This window comes from Phalacrocorax aristotelis, chromosome 6 (genome assembly GCF_949628215.1).
Source record: "Phalacrocorax aristotelis chromosome 6, bGulAri2.1, whole genome shotgun sequence".
Lineage (NCBI taxonomy): Eukaryota > Metazoa > Chordata > Aves > Suliformes > Phalacrocoracidae > Phalacrocorax > Phalacrocorax aristotelis.
This window is the reverse complement of record NC_134281.1, coordinates 23,573,022-23,595,901: the sequence shown is the minus strand read 5'-3', so window position 1 is coordinate 23,595,901 and position 22,880 is coordinate 23,573,022. Positions and strand designations below refer to the sequence as shown.

The following is a 22,880-nucleotide window of genomic DNA, read 5'->3' as shown; positions in this document are numbered from 1 at the left end:
GTGGCTTGGACCTGTTGCTTGAAAAGTATGTATTTTCTATTTATGTTACATATCCACTTTTTTAATGTTTACACTCCAGAATCCAGGGTGAAAGTGCAGAGAGGTGACAAACCATAACATGCATGTCTAATCTGGCAAAGAAATGAATCCCCCTGTACATTAGGAAAGAGGCTTAGGAAATGACTGCCACTTCATCCTGACTATTAATACATACAGCTACACATATGTAAAAGCAAGAGTAGAAAACTAAAGCAACAGTCCATGAGAATATGAGCAGTTAGACTAAAAGGTCACTGAAATAAATAAGCATAATAATCTTACACTACAGACATGCATAACATCTTAGCACAAAATCGTAACATCTCAGAAAGGTAATGTTTCTATTTTCTGTACCAGTAAGGAATACCAATGCATGTGACAAACACCTGTGACTTCAGATGTATCTTACGTGCTAAAAGCAGGCAAGAGTTTGACAGAGTATTAGGATACAGTAAAAACAATTGAAAAAGGTGTTATAATGGCAAAACCGAAGTAATACGCTGACTGTGCTGGGAAGCAGAGGGAATGTACATCCAAGCATAATCCAAAGTAAGTTCAGCGGCAGTCTAAAGAATAAGGTGGTTATTATACCTTCACTAGCAAGCAATTGTTTGCTTGGCGCAAACACTAGCAAACAATTCCAACCCTTTTAGATGCTATTAGCACCTCCTGTGGTTGCCACCACAACGCTGAGCCCAAGGCAGAAGTCAGTTATTTTATATTTTTAAAATAAAAGCATCAGGAAACTAGACAGCAATCACATTTTTACATTACATCGTCCTTCAGTTTAAGACTAAAAATAGCATTTACACCTCTGGTGAAAAAAACCCAATTTAATAAAAATTTAGTTAAATTTCTCACTGACAAGCTGAAATACATGACAGCATTCAGGAGTGCTGCACCATTGATGCCCTCCATCTGGGAAGTTCAGGGCCACCTTCTGCTCCAGTGAGAGCCCCAAACCTCATCTCACACTGAGAAAATGGTGTAATTCAGCCTCTTGGTTTTAGTCAACACTAAATTTCAGTCTAGTAAAACCTAGCAATAGCTGCTGCAAGACCAACCCTAACTCTTCACGAAAAGTGATTTTAAAATGTTTTCATCTGTAAAACATCAAAGCCCTAGCTCACGGGGCAGACCCTACTATTAGGTGATAGCTCAGGACATGGTGGAGGGACCCCATACCCTAAAATGCCTACACCTCAACAGCAGCAACAGCATCTTCCCTCAGTCCGTGCAGTGCTGGCTGAGTGACTCACGCAGACTGAAGCAGGGTCCCTTCCTGTCGCCAGCTCTTCTGTGGATGCAGCTCCTCTAGAGAAGCTGTTGAGCCACCAGAGAGGTTCTTTCTGGGACTGGGGATTTCCCCCGGGTGCCTGCTGCCCTTCTTGCACCCTCACCAAGAGGTCCACCCACTGCTCCTCTTCCGTGCCTGACAGTTCATGCAGCTCACAGCATTTGACAGGGCTTCTTCCCTCCCCCTAGAGCTGGTTAACCCTTTCCTTGGAACAACATTAAATGCCAATTTTTCCATCTAAGGAATCCCGGTGCCTTTGCTCCCACTGCTACTTCCCTGAGTTCACCTGAGAACAGCAGTAAACACACCCTCCATGTCTGTCCCTGATGCTTTCTGCCTCAGCGTTCCCTGCTAGACAGCTGTTTCAAAAATACCCCTTACAAGTAATAAAATGACTTTTCAACATCATCTGTGCCATTACTCTTCCTTCATGATAAGCATTATTTTCCATCTCTCTAAAGTTGCTAGTATAAGACCAGTTTACAAAGTTATAATAATTTACCATACAATCTTCAGCTATGTAAAGGTTATTGCCACAGAAAATTATCTGGTTCAGGCTTCCATCAGTGTTTAAAAAAATGACTACTTAAGCCTGCAAATTGAAATAAAACATCTAATTAGGAATCCTCCGATTAATCATTATTCTTTGCCATCTTGGACCTTGCTTTGATAAATGAGTCTTAGGAGTCCTACGAAGTCTTAATTACCAATATTCCAGATGGCTAAGAGTTGTACACAGAGTTTCTCCGGGTATCGGAGCAATGGAAGACATCTATATTATTTGTGGCTCTAAAGGCATACACACATACCCATGTCGTCTTAGCATCAGTTAATCGTGATGGCAGCTCCACAAGTGAGGCATGCTGCTCATGCAACACCTGTCCAAGGCAGCAGGTGACACACCCTACACTTCTCATGAAAGCCACTCAAGATCTAGGATTACAAGATCAAATCACATCCAGGAGATGAGACCCCAGAGCCTAAAATTAGAAGAAACTCCTGTTGTCACCACGTGAAGGTTTAGAGCCCAGGGAGGTATCTCCTAAGCTACATAGATGGCATTTAGAGCACATCTGAAGGACTACATACCTAAATGAAGCCAGCAAGTCGTCGTGCCAAACAACATAAACTTTTCCTTGAAGGGGAGGAGTGAATGGAATAACAATGTGATAAAGCACTATGGAATGATGATGTGGAACAAGCAGCCATCCTCATAAGGATTCAGACAAGCAACTCCACTAAGCCATCAAACCTATTTCACCCTTTTAGAAGATGTAGCACGCATTTCCAGCCAGCGCATAGTGCAGAGCAGAATGCCCTGCAGTCAGTAACACAGCAGACTTATCTCTGCACACACTCCCTTCACTAAAGCCCCACAGGGAGCTGCTCCGGCTGTAGCAATTAAGTTATCTGCACTGCTAAGCAGCCTCGGTTGCCTTTTTCTTTAATTATTTCCTAGTAGATATGGGTTCACAGGAACACCCTAGGAAGAGCTAAACTACTAGAAACCAGGGTTGTGGTTCATCAGGAAAGATTCAGCTCTACCAAGCTACAGATGTCAGCTTGCAACAGTTTACACGAACATGGGATAAAGCTACTTTCCCCTCTTCACGTGTGTCCTCCTGCTTTCAGAAAGTCATGGCATCTCTCTCATTTCCAGCAGGGACATCCTCCTGTGTCTTGTGACACTGACTTCAACTTTCAAACACAGACACCTGAATTGTTTGCATGCTCCCTCTCCCACCAGCTTAGCATCGTCACAGCTGGTTAGCACAGCAATATACAACAAGAGCACCAACTTCCCAGTATCCCGGTCTTCAGTGGTGGGAAAAGACAGATACTGAACAATACAGACTATACCTATAAAAATTAAATTGCACATAAACACATCATTTGGCACATGCGAGTGTTTGGGTATCCAATGAAACTATCTCTATATCCAGTGCACACTCCATCTTTCGGTGATTCTAGAGGGCCAAAACACACAGCTCACTTCTGTCTTTTGTAGCAACCAGATGGAAAGTAGTACCTGGGAAAATCTTTGAAAAACCAGCCTTCTTAACATGATCTACCCTTGGTTTCACTTAACCAAGCAGAACAGAATATAACCATAGCTGCCAACGCCTTTGGCAAGCCTCATTTCTCTGCAGTTAGTGATTTGCAATCTGATAGCATAGCATCTTACAGACTGAGGAGTTTTTTCAGGAGTTTGCAGTACAGCTCATGTGGACAAACACATTTATCACCTGGGGGTGAGAATGTTGGAGAGGGTATTTTAATCAGTGTATACATTATTTTAGACTGACTTCTCCAGCCTAACCTCACCTGCAAATGTTGCAAACCCATTTCCACGGTTCCTATCTGGGGATAGGAACTTGGACTTTGCAGAGTTCCAAAATGCAGAAATAAAGCTCCTCTGGCTGACTCCCAAACTAAACATTGATATCTTTCCCCTTCTATATCTTCAGATAGTTTGTTACACATACAAACAGAGAATCTGTGCTGGAAGCGTGAATCAAACATCCTTCACCATATAAGTAAGTATTTAGGCTGTTACCTAAAAGTCCTTTTAGCTTTGTGGGAAACTTGATCAAGTCTGAAAAGTCCCCATTTAGGCAGCAAGACTAAAGATTTTTGCCTGCTCATTCTTCCCAAGTTCTATGTATTTTTGGCTGATGGAGACAAATTCAGCAACAAAGATTACTGAAAATATTTTATGCAGCTGCAGTACAGTCAAACACCATCCAACCATGGAATTGCAAGCTTACAAATAGACCTACAGTAGGTTTGTGTAACCCAGAACTCAGATACCTCAACTTCTACAACATACTATACATTCAACAGTACTGACACCTCATCGAAATACGTTTTAAACTTTCAAATTACAAAATCCCAATGCAAATTAAGAACATTTACTCACACAGGTTACTTTCCGGTAAATTTGAGCAGCATTCTGGCATTCTGAGTAAGGGTATTCTGAGGTAGCCATTTCTAACATGCACATTCCAAAAGCATAGACATCCACAGATTCATCATAGTGTTCCTCATACATTTCCGGGGCCATAAATTCTGGTGTACCTACACAGACACGCACAAAAAGAATGTAAATTTTTGATAAAGGCTAAATGGCTTTAACCATAATCTTTTTTGCCTCTAAGAAGTATGACCATTAGAGCTGTGTAAGGGTGCATGCAAGATTATTTTGAAAGAGGGAAATAACTAGAATAAGCTCAAGCATCCTCCAGGGAAGAAACCCAAGGTCACACACTTACATATCCATGGCTCAACTGGTAATACAAGGGAGAAGATGGGGGTGGAGAAAAACAAGAAAAAGTATCAAAATTTCAAGAATTAACAAGAGAATGAGGTATGGCACATTGCCCAACCATACTGGAAGCCATGAAATGGTTTCTTTTTTTCTGGGTGAAGAGACAATGTCTACAGGCTTCTGGAAGTGAAAAAGGAGAAAATAACCAAAAAACTTTTTTTCTCGTCCAGAGATACATAGCAACAACCCAGCAGACAGACAGCACTTTGAAAGAAAGTGGTATCACAAATCACCTACCAAGTCACGCACAAAACATTAAACATAATTCTGTCACCGGTTTAGTGGGATAAATCAATGAGGCTACTCACAGAACAAGGTCCTACTCAACAGGGATTAGGGTGTCAGAAATCTGATGCAACTGGATAAATATTAAGCACTGTACTTATTGCTTCATAATGGGAATTTGCAGCTTTATGACAAGTGGCAACTTACAATGCCTGCAACGTTTGCACAGCAAAGTACTCTGAAAAAGTGTGGTCTTATAAAGCAAAAGGGAAAAAAATTAACACTTAGGTAATTTATTCCAGGAACTGTATCTTGCAATGTAATTTATGCTTAGGAGTCAAGACTAATTTATTTCCTTTATACATTTAGAAACGATGAAGGAAGATATCAATGCAGTTGTGCATTGTGGGAGAGGACCAGCAAGCCAGTGAGAGGTCTCGGAGTACATGAAGGACATGCCAAACTCTGCCCATCCAGCCCAGCAGAAGCCACCACCTCAGCACCCACCCCAGAGCCCCGCAGCAGCCTGATGGGTCCATTAGTTTTTTGTTATGACATTTCTACTTCAGCAGCAAAAGCACAACTCTAAGTAACATACACTGGGAAAAAATAGTTCTCATATGTTTGGGGACTTGATGTAAGGTTGGTTTTTTTTTTTTTAATGGCAACATAAATGATGTCTCTCAAAATTAGGGTCCATTAGTAAAACCTCTGCTTTTGTACGTTTTCTGAAGTAGGCTTGGCCTAACTTCTAAAACCTCAGCACAAGCATTTCTGTAAAATTCATTTTGCCAAATTTGGGAACTGTCTCTCCCCTTGTTTATGTTCCTTCTGCCTCAAAGACACAATTCCTTCAGCCTTTGTAAATCAAGTAGAGCCATCTTGTGAAAGCTTAAGGTTTTACTCCCAGCTGTCACATAGGCCATGGCTGCTGCTCTGAAATGGTTAACAACTGCCATAGAGAATGTTTTTTGGAGCTGCTACCTTGTTTTAGAAGGAACAAGATTCAGAGGCAGGAGTGAATCTCATGAATTATGGAGCATTTAAAGCAAATCCGAAAAAAGCAATAGCAATAGTCTAAGAAGCAAATTAAATTCTTGACACCATTTCAAAATAGCATGAAAATTACATTCCCCTCCCCCCCCCCGCCTTGGGGGTGGGAAGGAATACATACAAGTATCCTTAAACAAAACAGACCACCTAAATGTAAAGCCACTCAGCATCTATTCAACTCCTCTTGGCAGAAGGAGTTTTGCCCTGGCTCAGATCCCTGCAGAGATACATTGCAAGGTCAGATGAGCATCAGTGATGGCATGAATGCAGCAAGGGAAAAATTGGACCTCAGCCATGCTGACTTCATTCAGGTCAGACCTATGTAAAATTGCAGCTACTAATATTCCTTTAAAGATATTACATCTACAGACTGCGCAGAATTACTCATCTCAGTGTTTCCAAGCCCTCCTAATTCCTTCCTTGGAGCAGCACTACTCATGAAAAAGATAAGCTTGGTTATATTCCCAAAATGAATGCAACCTGCCACCTTTTTCAGTAGTGAATTCCATTATGTCCCATGGACAATTGTTATTGCAAAAAAACTACGTGAAGAAATACTGACCCTAACCATAAAAAAAAAAGGCCAGCAATTATTACATGTTAAAACCAGAGAAACCTAACGGATATAAACCAACATGATTTCACTAAAATCAACAAGGTTAAGCAGACCCTCAGTAGCCAAGCACATACCCAAAATTTCTATCATTTTGGCTTCAACAATACTGGGCTCCCTAAGCATTAAGGTTGATTCTTTTGTACAAATAATTGTAAAGATTATAATCTCTGAAAATTTGAGATGCTTAATTATTGAAGCAACTACTGCTTGAAAGATGGGATGCTATCTTCATATATAGTAAGGGAACAGTAGTTGTCATTATCAGTTCGCTAACGCTAATTACCTAGAATCTAATTTCCATTTATATTGTAAGCGGAAATACAGCTATGTGCATGATAACTTCCCTTACTTTCAGCAACATTTCTCAGGAATTTGCAGCTTCCTGGAACCATCACCTACAGATCTGAACAACGGAAATTTGCTACAGAATCTTGCAAAACAAATTGGCTGAGAACTCAGGAAAACTTTATATTTACACAGAAAACATGAAATTTAACTTTTGTCCTTCTACAGGCATTCATAAAACATCCTCCCAGTTCAGGCAAAACCAAGTTCTAACACTCCTCATGTGGGCACTACCTAAGGGCCTCAACTATTGCATATCCTAGTGGAAATTTCTTTTAACTTTGTACCTACTGATTTTTAATAAATTGCAGATTATGTTTCAGCAGAACCCTGACAGGACAGCATCAAGGCAGGGACAAGCTCTGCAGCTGCCTGCGGAAGCAGTTTGTTTTGCTGATGCCCCAGTAAACGGGGATAAGGTGGTTCCAGCCAGACCAGCTCCCCTATGACCTCTCTGCAAAGGAGAGAAACCCAGCTCTGCAGGGCAATACTGCCTCTCTCCTTCAGCAAAAGTAACCATCCTTATCCCAGCATCACTGGAAGCAGAAGAATTCCCGGGGGCTTTCACAAGCTTTTGCAACACTCCCTGGTTAGGGAGAGATCAGGACATCCTTCCTCTTCCCTCTCCTCCCTCAGCAGGCACTGAGCCTGTTCTCAGGCAGATGATGCACACAAGCTGCTGAGAACCCTTGCTGCTCCTTTTGAAGGAGAGAGGGGAAGGATTTTTGGATACCAAGTAATATTTCAGTTAAACAAGAAAAAAGTGTTTTACCAGTGTAATACAGAAGGAAGGAGAAGAGGAAGTCATGATACCATCTCCTGATTGAGATTTTTATAGTGGTATAAAGGTCACAAACCCACTTTAATCTCTACTACCAACCTACAAGTGAAAAAAACACTACTGCAAAATCCAAAAGAAATATTAAAGAGACAACCACCATACAAACAGAAGGAAGCCAAGGAGAACAGGGGGATTACCTATTACACTTTTGGCAAACGAAGCTCTCTTGAGGGTTGCCAGACCCAAGTCTCCTATTTTCACAGATCCAGTTGGTCCAGTAATAAAAATATTGTCACATTTTAAGTCTCTGTGAATTATTGGTGGAGTTCTTGTGTGCAAGAAAAGAAGACCCTTCAGGATTTGCCGGCACCAACTACGCAGGACTTTTGGTTTCATCACTTTAAATCTCTTCAGATACCTAGAGCACAAACATACTCAGAAGTGGTTATAAGAAAATGAAGTGTTATTTGAGATTCTAGTGACTTTGACAGCTGAAACCCCATTCTGGATAAAAGCCCCTTATTAGATGCCAGAATAGCAGCTCAGAAATACCACAAAATTAAAAGAAAGATCTTTTCAAAGAAGGAATTAGAGCATTCATTTTTAGGGAGGAAGATAATAAGCATTTTTAGTGCAAACAGAACCAAATATCTGCAAATCTAATAGTACAGCAATTCACTTCATTCAGAAAACAGCTTCATAATATGTTTCATATATTCAAATCAGAAGAATACTGAAGTTTAATGTTAACCACAAGACTTGGACCTCTGCACCATGATCTACATTTTTCCATTTACTTAAAACACTGATTGGAAGAGTACGTTTCAGAAAAATTTAAAACCTGCTAATGCACTGGCACAGTAGCACACTGGATATATGCAGTGATGAGTACTGCTCCCATTGGGGCTGAAAATCTGTTCCAAAATTCATTGCCAAATGTTTTATATCAACCTTAACAGGACTGTCAGTACCAAAAGCTATTAGTTAATATTGTTTAGTAGGTAACCTAGAGCCACCTTCTGCTTCAAAAAGAGATTCTACCATTCAAGTGCTGTTCTATCTGAATTTTCTAACAAAACATGCAAATACAAGCACAAAAGCAATCACCCTGACAAATGAATATGTCACAGGCAGAAGATGAAACACACCAGAGAACAGCTTCTAGCTGCGTAACTGAAACAGAAGAGCAGGAAAAGAGATGGAGGCCAGAATCCTTCCTGTCAAATCAATGCAGTTCAAATGCAGGGACAAATGACAGACACCAGAGGACAGATCCATTTTTTTTTCTTTTAACTGGAGAAGCCTTTTTTCAGAATATGAGAGTAGGATTTTTCTAAAAATTTCCATCACTATTGTTAGCCTCCTAACCAGGAGTGCAGTACTTACGTCTTCAGTGTTCCAGAGGTCATCAATTCAGTAACCAGCACGATACACCTTTTGCCTTTTACACAGGATTCCCAGAAGTCATAAAATCTCACAATGTTTGGATGCTGTAGACCTTTCAACATTTCTGCTTCCTCTTTAAATCTCTGCCTCTCTACTTTTGTGAGTTTTCTGTCCTATAACATAAAATAAGACGCTATTAGTAGTGAACGTACAAAAATAAAATAAAGGCACTGCATTGCTAGGGTATTCAGAATTTTAGGTTTGTTTTATGCTTGTATCAAGAATAATTATAAAATCTTTTATGTAGGAGATAAGCAGCATGAACTAGTATGAACTAGTATGAACTCCCCTTAAATCCAGTGTCAAGAAGACAACGACTTGCCTCTGAACAAAGAGATGTCTGTGCTACGCTATGCTACATGACAGTATTAATATTTCAGGCAACATAAGCACACCCATGGCTTGATGGATCAACACACAGCTATTTACTTCTTGTTTTGGTTTTGTGAGGCTCGTTATCTGAGAGATTAACACACACAAGATTTCACTTCCAGGTATGAATGTCCTCCCAGCTAACTTGCTGCTGTCTTTTACAGCTGTGACTGCTTATCACCTTCCCTGACAGCTTCTGCAAAGCTATGGCAGTGACCAGCAGGTGAGGTCCCTCAGTAACCACACTGGGCTGTACAGCCCATCCCATTTCTCCGCAGACGAATTAAAACAACACCCCTCTCCAATAAACCAATCATTATTTTTTCTATGTTTGCTGTTCTGCCTAATTTTACAGGCTTCTCTTTAAAGTTGACAAAGGAAGGATTTAAAGCTGTCCTTCAGCCTTTCCTGTAAGCTGCACATTGGCCACAAGGAAACACTTATTCTTTTAGATCAGAAATGTGAGGAATGTCATGTTCTACTACTCGGGTTTTCCTAGAGCAATTTAGGAGCATTCACAATAAACTCCAGGCTGTCAAATGACCCTGCAAGGAACACACAGAGCCTGTCTCCTCCTCCCCACAAGTCAGCAGAAGCCTACTGGGCTGCCCAGACCTCACTAGCAACATGGAGTCCCTACAACAAGAACGTTGTATCCTCTTTCAACAATGTAAAAGAGTAAAATAGGACTTTCACTGAAGAACACACCGTCATCATCTGGTTTGTCTCACCTGGATGGTTGGCTGGGCTGGGAGAACTTCCCTATGCTGCCCTAGAAATGACACTTTTTTGTTCTTTAAAAGGCACAGTTGTGCAACTGTTCTTACTTGCAGAAGCAAAGGATCACAAATCACAAAGTCTAATTAGTTCATATTTTAGCCTCAGGCATTTTCTTTTCCTTAGGCATGTTTATAAGAGCATATATGTAGTGAATTAAATTGGCACCCAGCTGATTTGTAACCGACATGCAGAGGGATCAGGCCACTGCCATTTTGATAGCCTGCCCTCATCTGTGATTGCAAAGAACCCAATACAGGAATGCAAATTTCTGAGGCTACAAGCAAGTCAGCTTTACACAGAGACTTCACGAGAGTAAAACCTGGGTTGAAATGATGATTCTTTGGCTCTTCTTGGACAGCAGAAAACCTCCTTCCCCAGCAGTATGCATGTGTTGGGGAAGCATTTCCATTTTACACTGTGGCTACTGAGGAGGTTCTCAGTTTTCTTTATATTTTATGGAGCAGCATCAGAGTTAACATTGCCCCAAGCAACAGCAGCCATCTGGGCTGGCACAGTGGGGTGCCCTTTGGCCCCAGATCCCCAGGGGCAGCCAGGAGCACCCCACACCCAGCAGTGCTGCCAAGCAGCAGCATGCTGAATGCCAACAGCTGAGAGCAAGGCAGTATTTCTGCTGCTGTGTACCAACTGCATTTTTTGTAAGTTTAAGAAAAATAAAATAAAGGCAGGCTGTCTAATGAGCCAGGACAGAAGAGCCTGAGAATTGCTTTCAAATCCATCACTTCTTCCCCTACTGCTGAGTTTCCTCTTAATTTAAACCCTGTAGAATAAGTCAGACACACTACTATAGAGGAAAAGGAGCAAGTCCTTGCATGAGACAGGAAGAGCAGAGAGTAGGCTAGCAGAGAAAGGAAAAGGCAGTGACACAGATCCAGCAGTTTTTTAAAAACCTCCTAATTAAAAAAAAAAGTAATACCATACCCTTTGACTCTCATTTCCAGATTTCTGAGTACTGTGAGAAATTTTCCACTGCTACTTTAACGGTAACTTTTAAAAATATCCTTCTGACATTGTAGACAAACAAATTCTGTATATTCTACATATTATGGGCTCCAGATCATTTGGGCTGCTGTCTGAATTCAAAGTATTAAGAGAGCAAGCTGGGCAACTGCAACAAAATGATTCTGGAAATCAAATGTGTGTTTTTTCTACAATGACAGTAGAAAGAATCTGGATTCTTTTTTCCCCCATCAGAATGATAGCTAAGCGTCTTTCTCAGGAGAACACCTGGGTCCACTCAAGAGGAGAGGCAAGGGCAGGGAAGAGGTACAGGCAGGGCTTTGGGCAGAGCAGCTGCCCTCACATGCTGTGTTCCCCACCATGGGAGGGGTCTCCGGTGCCGTAAGGACTCAATCTTTTCTAAATTCCTCTATGCTTATCCTGACACAAGAGTCATTGGCCAAAGCGTAAGCTGTTACTGAAGGGGCTCAACAGTTGAACTGTTTTTTACTCTGAAGTAGCAAAACCACCCATTTAACTATGTGACTCACTCAGGGTTTAATCCAAACCCAAAAAACCTTCAATGGGGTCAGAGATACTTATTCCCCATCATATAATCCACATATAATCATATAATCCACACAAGGTGAAACACCCTTATGCTGAAGGTAAGGTTGTCTGAGACAACCTTAGGACGTGAAATTTTAAGATAGGGAACAGGATTCTTTGGAAAGGTCATGCCAAAGAAACCTCATCCACTCATCTGGATTTAAGGCATCACTTTGCATAACCCAAATTTTGATAAATTTGGGGGAATGGCACAAGTTTCCAGATTCACCCAAGGAGTGAGCCTTCAGCCATCACGCCATCTGCAGCAGATGTTTACAACATTGTACAGCTGAACAAGGAGGCCTTGTTCACAATGGCCTGCTCCTCCATAGCTCCACAAGTGCAACAGCAACATCACACTAAGTTGACAACCAAGCTCGTTGCTCAGCCTGCTCCACTGCATTCATGGTAATACTGCTATTCTGAGATTCCTCAAGACACGAGACTTGAAAGTTGGAAAATGTTTTTCTCAACATGATCCAGGAGATATCAATATTCATTTGCAGATATCTACACACTTCCTCTCCATTTAAGGCATTCATACTTCTTGGCTCTTTCCCTCCTCAGTAGGACACAATGTCTTGGCTCAGGAGGCAACATTGTAATTCCATTTCAAATAATTGAAAGCTTCTCAAGCCTACTACTTAGCACCAAGATTTCTAAAATAAACTTCAACCTTCAAAAGTCCATAGCGATCGCACTGAGCTGGTTCAAGTTTTCCAGACAAACTGAAATTAAACAGAACCAAGCAAGAAGCAAGGCAGCTGCTCAGTTTGTGTTACTACTAAGAAAGAATCTGTAAATTTAACTTGTTTCTCCATCCTAATAAACTGTGAAGAATCATCAGCTTAAAAGGCTTCAGTACAGATTTTGTTAGCGGCACAGCTGGAATCAGAGCACCAGAGGGAATGGACATAGTAACAACGAGCTTTCCCACCCTCAGAGCTTTAGATGTACCAGTTCTGCAAATACATACACAACGCAAACACATCAACTGCCTGTTATTTTACTGTGATGCCATATCTGGAATCATGCCCACCAGCAACAAAAGCAGTAAGACATACAAAACACGAGCTGACAGGACATTGCATCCACTGCCATGCAGGCTATAAAGCAGACTGGTTAAAGAAGGCATTCCCCAGTGCAGGCACACTGATCTGTGGTTGGCTGCCCTAACCCTGTGTTGAGAATTTGACATTTAATTATTACAGCTACTCTGGGCTCCTGCGGTTAAGTGCTTACAGAGTCTTCTGCCAGAATAAACTACAACAGCAAGCACTCATGGTGCATCTTGGGCACAGCATCACCAGTCACACAGACACCATCCAGTCACACATACAACCTGGCTGGCTTATGGCTCCATGATTTCACCTGCCACATAGATAAACAAGCATTAAATGCGTTTGGGTTATACAATGTATCCTTCACTATGAAGCACTGTCTAACACACAGATATTAAACAAGTAGTAAGTAGAGGTTATAAATTGTAAGCTACCTTTTCTTCATTAATTTTCACAGCTTTCCAGCTGCAAATCAGATTAGAACTGCATAGTCAGTTTTAAGCATTAAACCACTGAAAGTTATTTGCTTCTTTTTGGAAGGAAGAAATAATTCCCAGTTAGTACTTTATAGCCTCACTCCTGGTAAATTACACACCCATTCAGAGAGACTGGAGTAAAATGATGTTTGCAGCAGGAAGCTATGTTAAAGCAAATTTCCTACCTGTAAATCATATATCTGGTAATCTAACATGCATACGCTCTCTGCTTCTCCCTACTCGTTGCAGGCAGGGCAAATAAATACCTCTTTTTGTTAATATAAAATTTATCCCTTCATTAAGTTCCTTAGTGGGGAACAACAGCAAAGACTGGAATTAATAAGTAAATGTGTTAACAAATGAAAGGGAAGCTTGAGAATTAAATTTCTGGAATGACACCCAAATTAACAGCAGGAATATGTTCAGTTAGTCATCCCCAAGCATAATTTCCTCCAGGTTGTAACATATGGGCTCTGACTAAAACTTTGAAAGTTATACAAGCAAGAAACTGGCTTTCTCCTGAATCTTCAGAAGATTTCTAAGAAAGTTTAACAGAGGTCGTTTCTTGCCTACTTATTTGTGAGGGTCTAACAGATTTGGGAATAAACTACATTCTCACCCCACGAGGAATGGGGATTAGATAAAAGAAATAAAAATAAGACCACACACAAAAAAATTATTTTTTACATAGCAATGCCCATAACTATGTAACAGCAAGGTTTGAAACACAGCTGTTACCAGACTAGAAAGTTGTGCTGCTTTGCAGTTTCACTGTGTTTAAGTTCCTCCTTTTAAAGTCTTGAATTTTCAGTAACATTAAAAAAATTAAACTACTTCAAACACTATAAGTAGCAATGACTTAAGAATAAACTCACACTTACTAGTGAGCAAGCCCAGGCCACAGTACTGCTGATTTCAGACAGCCAAAGTTTTCCTGTCTCACCCTGAAAAGACTCTTTGATATTTTCAGAGATCCCTCACCAGCCCTGACAGGTTCAAGCTGACCACTGCATGCCTTATAGCCTTGCTAAACACTTCTGAAAACCCTCTCCGCTCTTACCCGCACATTTGTATGAGCATGTCTCCTTCCCTGGCATACAACTTGGGTATCTTATCTAGACTTCTTGGCCTAAGGACTTCTACTTCTGGGTCTAGCTAGCCTATAAATACTGTTTGTTTGGTTTTTACTGCTTAAACTCACATAGCTGTATTTACTGATGGTTATTTAATTTTGCCTAACAGGACAAAGTCCTCATTTTAGAACAGATTAAGATCTCTGGTGAAGCAAGAAGGAGCAGCAGGTCAGCAAATGAGGGAAGGGTTAACGTCTGTCATGCAGAAGCTATAACATTTCTTACCTATATTAGTGATGAAGAAAAGGAAACTGAAGAGGCACTTCTGACACAGGAACAGAAATCAAGTATCTAAATCAGCAGAATGAACATCTGTTTAAATCATTACATTTTCACATCTGCGTGCCAAATCTGTACATTTGCTCATGTACTGCAACTACTCTTCTCAGTTATCACCTTGAGATACAAAATCAGTGGAACCAGTTGACAGCTTTCTCCTATGTAACTGTCTATAGGTTTATTGTGTATTTATGAACAGAAGTGCAGTTCTAGTCTGCCCTGCAGTCACAAATTTGATAATGAGATATCCAGCTTCGTGGGAACAGACAGCAGCCTTCCCAGCCATCCTGCAGTGTAAGCCAAGAATTTGCTTTGCTCTGACAATGAACTTAGGATGCATTAGCTGGCACCTGCATATGACTATTAATTCATTAAATTCTGTATTGTCAGTACTGCCTCTTCAGGGAAACGTCATAATTCTGCAAAAGTTTTCAAATTTTAAAAATTCAAAGGCCTTCAGAAATAAAGATGAACAATGACACATTTTAGAAGAGGAAAAAATAAAAACAACTTTTGTATTTAAAGCAAAAGCTTCGCTTATTTAGCACAATCACCTTTTGCATTTCACATTAAGACTTGTCTAATCCACTGTCAAAAGGAATCTAGCATTCTCCCAAAGACGTAACTGGGAGCAAAAGCAGGCTCAAACATGTAGTAGTTGGGACTGTGAAGAGCTCAAGATGTTACTGAAGTAGCTGTTCTCTTATCAGGTCTATGCCTTTACTATTATTATGCCTACACTATAGATTTTTAATAGCATTCAGGACATTTTATTCCCACACCCTGTACATTCAATTATAAGCACATATCATTTAAAGCAATTCTAAAGGAGAAAATCCCCTTTCTGTGAACAAACAGCAGATGCCATTAGACAACTTGCAAATCAGGAAAAAAAAATTTACAGCTTCATCATATATCAGCATTCAGCCAACATTCTTCTTCATTAAGTCACCCTTGGTGAAGTTACAGCCTGCTACTTGTTAGCTGTATTAGTGAAGCACAGTGACATTTCCCAGTGGTAACTCATTTTCCAAATGCATAAAAGGCAGCCCTTGCCCTCAAGGATGCTCATAATTCCATGAACAGGAGTTACAGAACAGGCTGAGATTTACTCATTTGCCTGAGTCATTGCTACAAACCTACAGAAAATTAGGGCCTGAATGGCCCAGATCTTTACGGCTAAATCTGGCACTGTAGAAAAGGCTGAGCTTGCATTTTTGCTGTATACAAGTACAGCTTGCTACTTATAAAATTGTTTAAGGGACATGTCAAAGTCTTACAGCAGAGGAATTGAGATTCATGTCTCCTACTGAAAAACTCACCCTGCAAGATGCAGAAGGAAGGAGAATTGACATCTCAAATCACAGATCTCAACACAAGAGCCAAGAAAACACTTTAAAAACCCAACACCATGAGCAGAGACCGTGTTTTACAGATTAAAACCTCCCAACACAACTACACTACAATAACCTATGGTTAAAATAGTTCTTGTCACAAGCAACTGAATTAATTGCAGGTAGCACCCCATTAACTCTGAATTACCAGTGCTTCACAGGTTCCACATAAGCTTGTAATTTTAGGTGAAATACCAGAAACCATTCAGACTTGCTTCACAAAATGGCTTTTTCAAAGGAAACTGAAATCCATATGTGAACAAAACCTGGACAAACACTGTGACAATGGATCACCTCTGCTCACACAGAAAAAAAAACCCATACCACCAAAAAAACATTTTAGGCACATCATGGGAATTTGGGATTTTGGCATTTTCTAGAATTCACTTCTGAACCTAGTGTTCATTAAAGTTTATGCAACAGTTTGTGCTGTTTTTAAACAGCATTTTGCTTTACCTGCTTCATGGCATCTATAGACAGTATTTGTGCATGTAATATGTCTAACACTGAGGCATAACATCTCAAATGGATGAAGCAAAATGCCTATGTGCCTGTGATCCTGGTCCTGTGTCCCACCCGCAACAGGCTCCTACTTCTGTCTTCATTGCTAAGGGGTTTGGAAGAGCCTGACTTGCAGCCTGGAAGGCTCAGAAAGAAGATGCAAGTACCCCCAGGTACAATGGCTGATGCCTTGCAATTTTAATCACTGTAGTTATAAATTATCCTTGTTTCGGTGCTGGACTCATCTATACCATGCCGCTAGACAGAGGAGGCAGCTCCAGCCATTCCTCAGAGGCTCAGTTGTTCTGGCCTGGGCCACACCAGGAGTGGAAACACATTTCAGTACTGCTGCCTAAAACATCTTCAGAGAGCTGAAAACATGTGGAGGGAAGAGAGGAGATACGGCTGCCCTCAGAGGGCTGGAATTTCCCAGTATAACAGGTATAACATGACAGATAAAACCTGTCTCTGGACCAGTACAGTGGCAGGGCATTTGCATGCAGACAGAAGCCATCCGATTTTTTTCTTCTTTCAGCTTCTCTCCTGACTCTAAGGCAATTTCCAAATTAACTTATTTTATGGGTATGAAATCCCCTTCAGTTTCTTTGCTGTGTGCTTGCTAAGTAGCAATATTGTCTTTCCTAGAAAAGAGGGGGTGCCATTCCTCACCCTCCAAGGACACGCAGCCAGAGGAGCACTGCCACCTTTCTCAGCCTTCCAAGATAAACTGAAAATGTTGCTATTTACGCCACATTAACATTCACTGTGTAAATGTTAACTTTCATTTGGCTGCCAGAATTAACCCAGCACGAAGAATAAGCAGAATGAGGCAAGTTTTATTTAGCTTTGCCCTGCGAATTTAATACGAGTGTGTCTCGCATAGCGTTCAATCCTGCCTTTCTAACAGGCAAATTTCATTTTCATCTCATTATTGCTACCATTTCGCATCCTGCTATAACCTAGCAATTCCATACTTCAGTTTGTAAAACACATTTAAAGTGAAACATTCTTACCAGTGAATTAACTATAATCCACCAGTAATGTTAAGTAGAGAATAGGATGCTCAGTTACAGTCACAAACATTCACAGATAGTACAACAGTTTCACTGTAAACTCAGTGCAGCCGCATAACATGTACCTTTTGGCATTGTGTTTTGAATGGTAAAATCTGTCAAAATGGTAAATGTGCTAAGACCCAACAGAAATGTTTGCATGGCTTTACACTTTCAGTAAAATGCTTTGTAAACTATTAACATTTTCTTAGCAGTAGTAGCAAAGCTAAGCACTAGCTAAACCAGATTCATTTCTATCTACTGACACCTTATAAGTGGAAGAACATAAATGTGACATTTACATAATCACTTTAAAATATTTGTGAAAGCATATTTCATCTTAGTGAAATGCTAATGTAGAAGTGTTGCTTAAAACAAACCATTCCCTTTGGAACTTTCATTTAAGCAGAAATGGAATAACAGGAAATATATTATCATATTTGTAATGGAGATCATTCAAGTCAGAACACTTATTTTTTGCTTCCAAAATTAAGCCCTTGAACTGTGTTGGATTTGCTACTCAGTGACAGGTTAGGCAGCCTTACCAATCCTAGAAGATACCCACTGAACAGGTCTTCAGACTTAGTCTCTAATTACAGACTAAGTCTATTTATTTTAGGGAACTACCTCAAAAGTTTCTCATATTATTAAAATAACCAAACAAAAAAACCCACAAAACACCAAGACTCCCCACAAACCAGACAGCTGGACTGACAACCATTTAACAGCTCTGCCTGTGGCACGCTGTAGAAAGAAGTATTTTTAGAATTCTTCAAATCATGATTCTTACACAGCAATAAACGCACTTTTAATTTGATCACTCTTCAAAAAAACTACCTTGTGTCACATAATGGCAGACTTAAAGCCATTTCTTATTTGTTCCTGTCCATCCAATGCAGCATAATACTTGAAGACCTTAAAACACATCAGCAAAGCAGAGCTGAGCTCAGGAGAGCACCGAGAATATCAGGAGGTCACAGAATGGTAGGGGTTGGAAGGGACCTCTGCAGATCATCTCGTCCAACCCCCCCCTTGCTTGAGCATGTACACCTAGAGCAGGAGGCACAGGAACGCATCCAAGCAGGTTTTGAATATCTCCAGGGAAGGAGACCACACAACCTCTGGGCAGCCTGTTCCACTGCTCTGTCACCCTCACAGTAAAGAAGTTTTTTCTCATACTTAAGTGGAACTGCCTGTCTTCCAACTCATGCCCATTGCCCCTTGTCCAAAGGGCAAGGTCTGAGGTCCAAGGTCCCTTCGGTCTCACTGGCTGGGGCTGCAGCAGCTGCCCCGAGCTCTCCGTGCAGAACAACTTGTACCTTCTGTCTCCTTTATCTCCCCAATCCAGCATTTAGCTGGACATATTTTCTTCCCAGAGAAGAGCTGTCTTGGTGCACAAGCCAGGTGAGCAAGGAAAACTTGCCCATACAGCCTTCAATATAAGTTCATCATCTCAACTTGTTTTGTGAAAGCAAAGACATGACAAGTAAGACTGAACAAGTGCATGTGCGTCTATGTACATACATCCTGAACTTAATTACAGAATCGTAGAATTGTTATGGTTGGAAAAGACCTCTAGGATCATCAAGTCCAACTGCCAACCCAACACCACCATGCCTCCTAAATCATGTCCTGAAGTGCCACATCTACACATTTTTTGAACACCTCCAGGGATGGTGACTCCACCACCATCTCTCCTGGCAGCCTGTTCCAACGCCTGACCACTCTTTCAGTGAAGAAGTTTTTCCTAATATCCAATCTAAACCTCCCTTGATGGAGCTTGAAGACATTTCCTCTTGTCCTATCGCTACTAACTTGGGAGAACAGACCAACACCCACCTCACTAAAACCTCCTTTCAGGTAGTTTTAAAGAGTGATAAGGTCTCCCTTCAGCCTCCTCTTCTCCAGACTAAACAACCCCAGTTCCCTCAGCCACTCCTCATAAGACTTGTTCTCCAGATCCTTCACCAGCTTTGTTGCCCTTCTCTGGACATGCTCCAGCAACTTGATGTCCTTCTTGTACTGAGTGGCATAATAATTATATATATTATAATTATATTGAGGGGAAGGAATATAAGACAGCTAGACAACAGAAAAGTGATGGGTCTTTGCACAGACCTTAATTTGAACTCTAATAGTGGCTTAATGGATTCCTGGAGAAAAACTTTTTCAGTTCTTCCCTCACACTGTGGCCTGCTGAGCCACCTACACTTAGTCATTTAATTCTTCTGTGCCCACATTGCACACCTCTAGAACACAAAAAAGTGGTAAGGAGTTCCTCAGTACACCCTGGAGATCCATGGATAAGCAGCACCATATCCAGCAGTATCGTGAACTCCTCCTAACTTGCTTCTGTCCTTTGCTAGGGACATTTTGTAGAAGTTCATTGGAAAAGAATACAGGAAATCAGTCCTTTAATTTGACTTGGTCTTTCTGTTAAAAACACAAAACCAAAACAAACAAAGCACACACCCTTGCAGAGGGCCATAGTATTGCAAATACCCAACTTAAACTCCTACACCTGGAAAGCCAAGAGTCTCAGAGGCCTTGGAGCTTCCACAGGAACACTTTGCTCTCATTACAGCCCTGCTCCACAGCACACAGCACCCGAGACAGGACCAACTACTTGCTGCTGTTGCTGGAAATAAGATTCAAAATAAGGTATGTGAGACAGATACAGCACAGAGATGAAGGAAAAAGCCAATAGGCCATCTTTTCTGCTCTAAAACTCAGAAACTGGAAACAAGCATTCCCTGTAAGCATGCCTGCAAAACTCCTGGAAAGTAGGGACAGAGACCTTTCACTGCCACAATGACACTTTGCAGATTGGGGTATCCCAGCTCCTGAACACTTACACAGTAATTTAACTAGAATTTGGAAATGTCTTACTTGGGAACCTTTTTAAATGCTGAAAAGAGCTGCCACTTGTTGTGCATTCCTACCACCATTTGACAACCTGTTAGAAAACACTCAAAGGCAAACTGCACTCCTGGCCAGGATACATTAATCAGTTTACCTTAACAGTTAAGAATTAAGCAGAAAACAACACATTTGTAACAAAATATTTCCTTTTTCTTTCTTTTCCCTCCTGCAAAGTGTGACATTCTTTAGCCCTGCCCAAAATAACACAAGCTTGTCAGCTAAAACATACTAGCAGCTAAAAATTTAGCTTCCCATCCCTTAAACAACAAAGCATGAAATGATAACATCAACATAGGTTTATGAGAAACAGATCTTGGCCACCTTCCAATGAGATTGTATGTTTGGGTTGATAAAGATAATAGCATTGACATCATAAACTCAGATTTCTGCAATGCGTTTGCTTCACATTAAGAAAGGACAAGAACGAAACAGAAAATATCCATTTACATACATCGATTAAAAATTGGGTTAAACAATCAGTCACAAAATATGTTACACAAAAATACATGTCCTTGATTTTTCAAGAGGTTCTGCAGAGCTTAGATTTTGTTCTAACAGTGTGATTTGTATTTTTATAAAGAACTGTGAAAACAGCCCATTGTTACTAACAAATTTTACACTGTGAAAACAATCAGGAGAGTGTTGAAGCATAAAGATGACAGGTCACAGAGACAGATGCTTGTGTAAGCTGGGTGCAAGCAGTCTAACAATGCTTGACTGACAGGAAGTTGTGTAACTGACCAGAGGCAGATCAGCCAGTGCAGGGGCTGGAGAGCCAGCCTTGCCAAACAGTGATCCTAAACAAGACCTAGGGAGGCCAGGACAGCCAAGCACAGCCTGCCGGGCAGCAGTAATGCAAGGTTGGAGCAGGAGTGTGAAGCAAGAAGAGTCTGCTGTCTTTTGATGCAGAAAGTCCAAAGCATACTTTTCAACATGCCCCTCCAGTTTTAAGGATGGGCCATGAGAATAGCTAAAGAGTTGGGCTGTACTGTCCATGACTCAGGAGTTCAGTCTGCACAATTTACCTGAGACAGGGTAAGGGATTGAGAGATTCATCCAAGAAACTTATGAACCAAAGTACATAGGAGATTGGATTAGATGATTGCAGTGGTACTTTCTGACTTGAAGTCTGTGACATAGTTATAAGACACAAGCCCTTGGCTAAGGTCCCGGAATACTAATTTGAATGCTAGTTATCAAATGCAAACAAGATAGTTCAACTCCTGGCTAGACAGGACCTATGAAAACATGAAGTCAGCAGTACCAAATCTAAACAAATGTGAGTGATGCTTAGTGATAGGAGCTCCTGCAACCCACCATGATGAGTTTGAAAACTGGAGAAAAAAAAACCCGCAACCAAAACAAAACCATATCTTGCACTGGCAGATTCACAACTGGTGGCCATAGATATTTTTCTTACTAATAAGCATGGTCAGTCCCCTTGATGACAACTATTTAATAAACTCTCTAGCCTACGGAAGTATGGATTTTTATAACGTGAGGCAAGGAATGTTCCCTATACTGTATTTAACAAACATCAGACGTTCAGAGACTCTACAGAAAGCAATATTAATCAGAAAATTGAGGACAACACACTATATATAATTTTATGAAAGATTTCAAGAACAGAATCATAGAATAGTTTGGGTTGGAGGGGACACTTAAAAGCCATCTAGTCCAACCCCCCCTGCAATGAGCAGGGCCATCTGCAACTACATCAGGTTGCTCAGAGCCCCATCCAGCCTGACCGTCAATGTTTCCAGGGATGGGACAGCTACCACTTCCCGGGGCAACCTGTGCCAGCATTTCACCACTCTCAGCGTAAAAAACATCTTTCTTATATCTACTCTGAATCTACCCTCTTTTAGTTTAAAACCACTACCCCTTGCCCTGTCGCAACAGGCCCTCCTAAAAACTCTCCCCATCTTTCTTACAAGCCCCCTGCAAGTATCAAGAGGCTGCAAGGAGGTCTCCCCGCAGCCTTCTCTTCAGTTGGGCTGAACAACCCAACTCCCTCAGCCTTTACTCATAGGAGAGGTGTTCCAGCCCTCTGATCACTTTTGTGGCCCTCCTCTGGACCCGCTCCAACAGGTCCATGCCTTTCCTGTGCTGAGGGCTCCAGAGCTGGACACAGTACTCCAAGTGGGGTCTCACCAGAGCAGAACAGAAGGGCAGAATCACCTCCCTCCACCTGTTGCCCATGCTTCTTTTGAT

General features: G+C 41.1%; 1 protein-coding gene across 14 annotated transcripts in view; it reads right to left on the bottom strand.

The window, feature by feature from the left end:
- WNK2 (WNK lysine deficient protein kinase 2) overlaps window positions 1-22,880 on the bottom strand; it is a 123,229-nt gene that overhangs the window by 67,803 nt on the left and 32,546 nt on the right. For all 14 annotated transcript variants that reach the window (XM_075096647.1, XM_075096653.1, XM_075096651.1 and 11 more), the window contains exons 3-5: window positions 9,071-9,243; window positions 7,882-8,102; window positions 4,257-4,414 (exon numbers count right to left, since the gene is read on the bottom strand). In XM_075096647.1, the coding sequence (XP_074952748.1) occupies window positions 4,257-4,414; window positions 7,882-8,102; window positions 9,071-9,243 (552 nt within the window). The remainder of the gene's footprint in view (window positions 1-4,256; window positions 4,415-7,881; window positions 8,103-9,070; window positions 9,244-22,880) is intronic.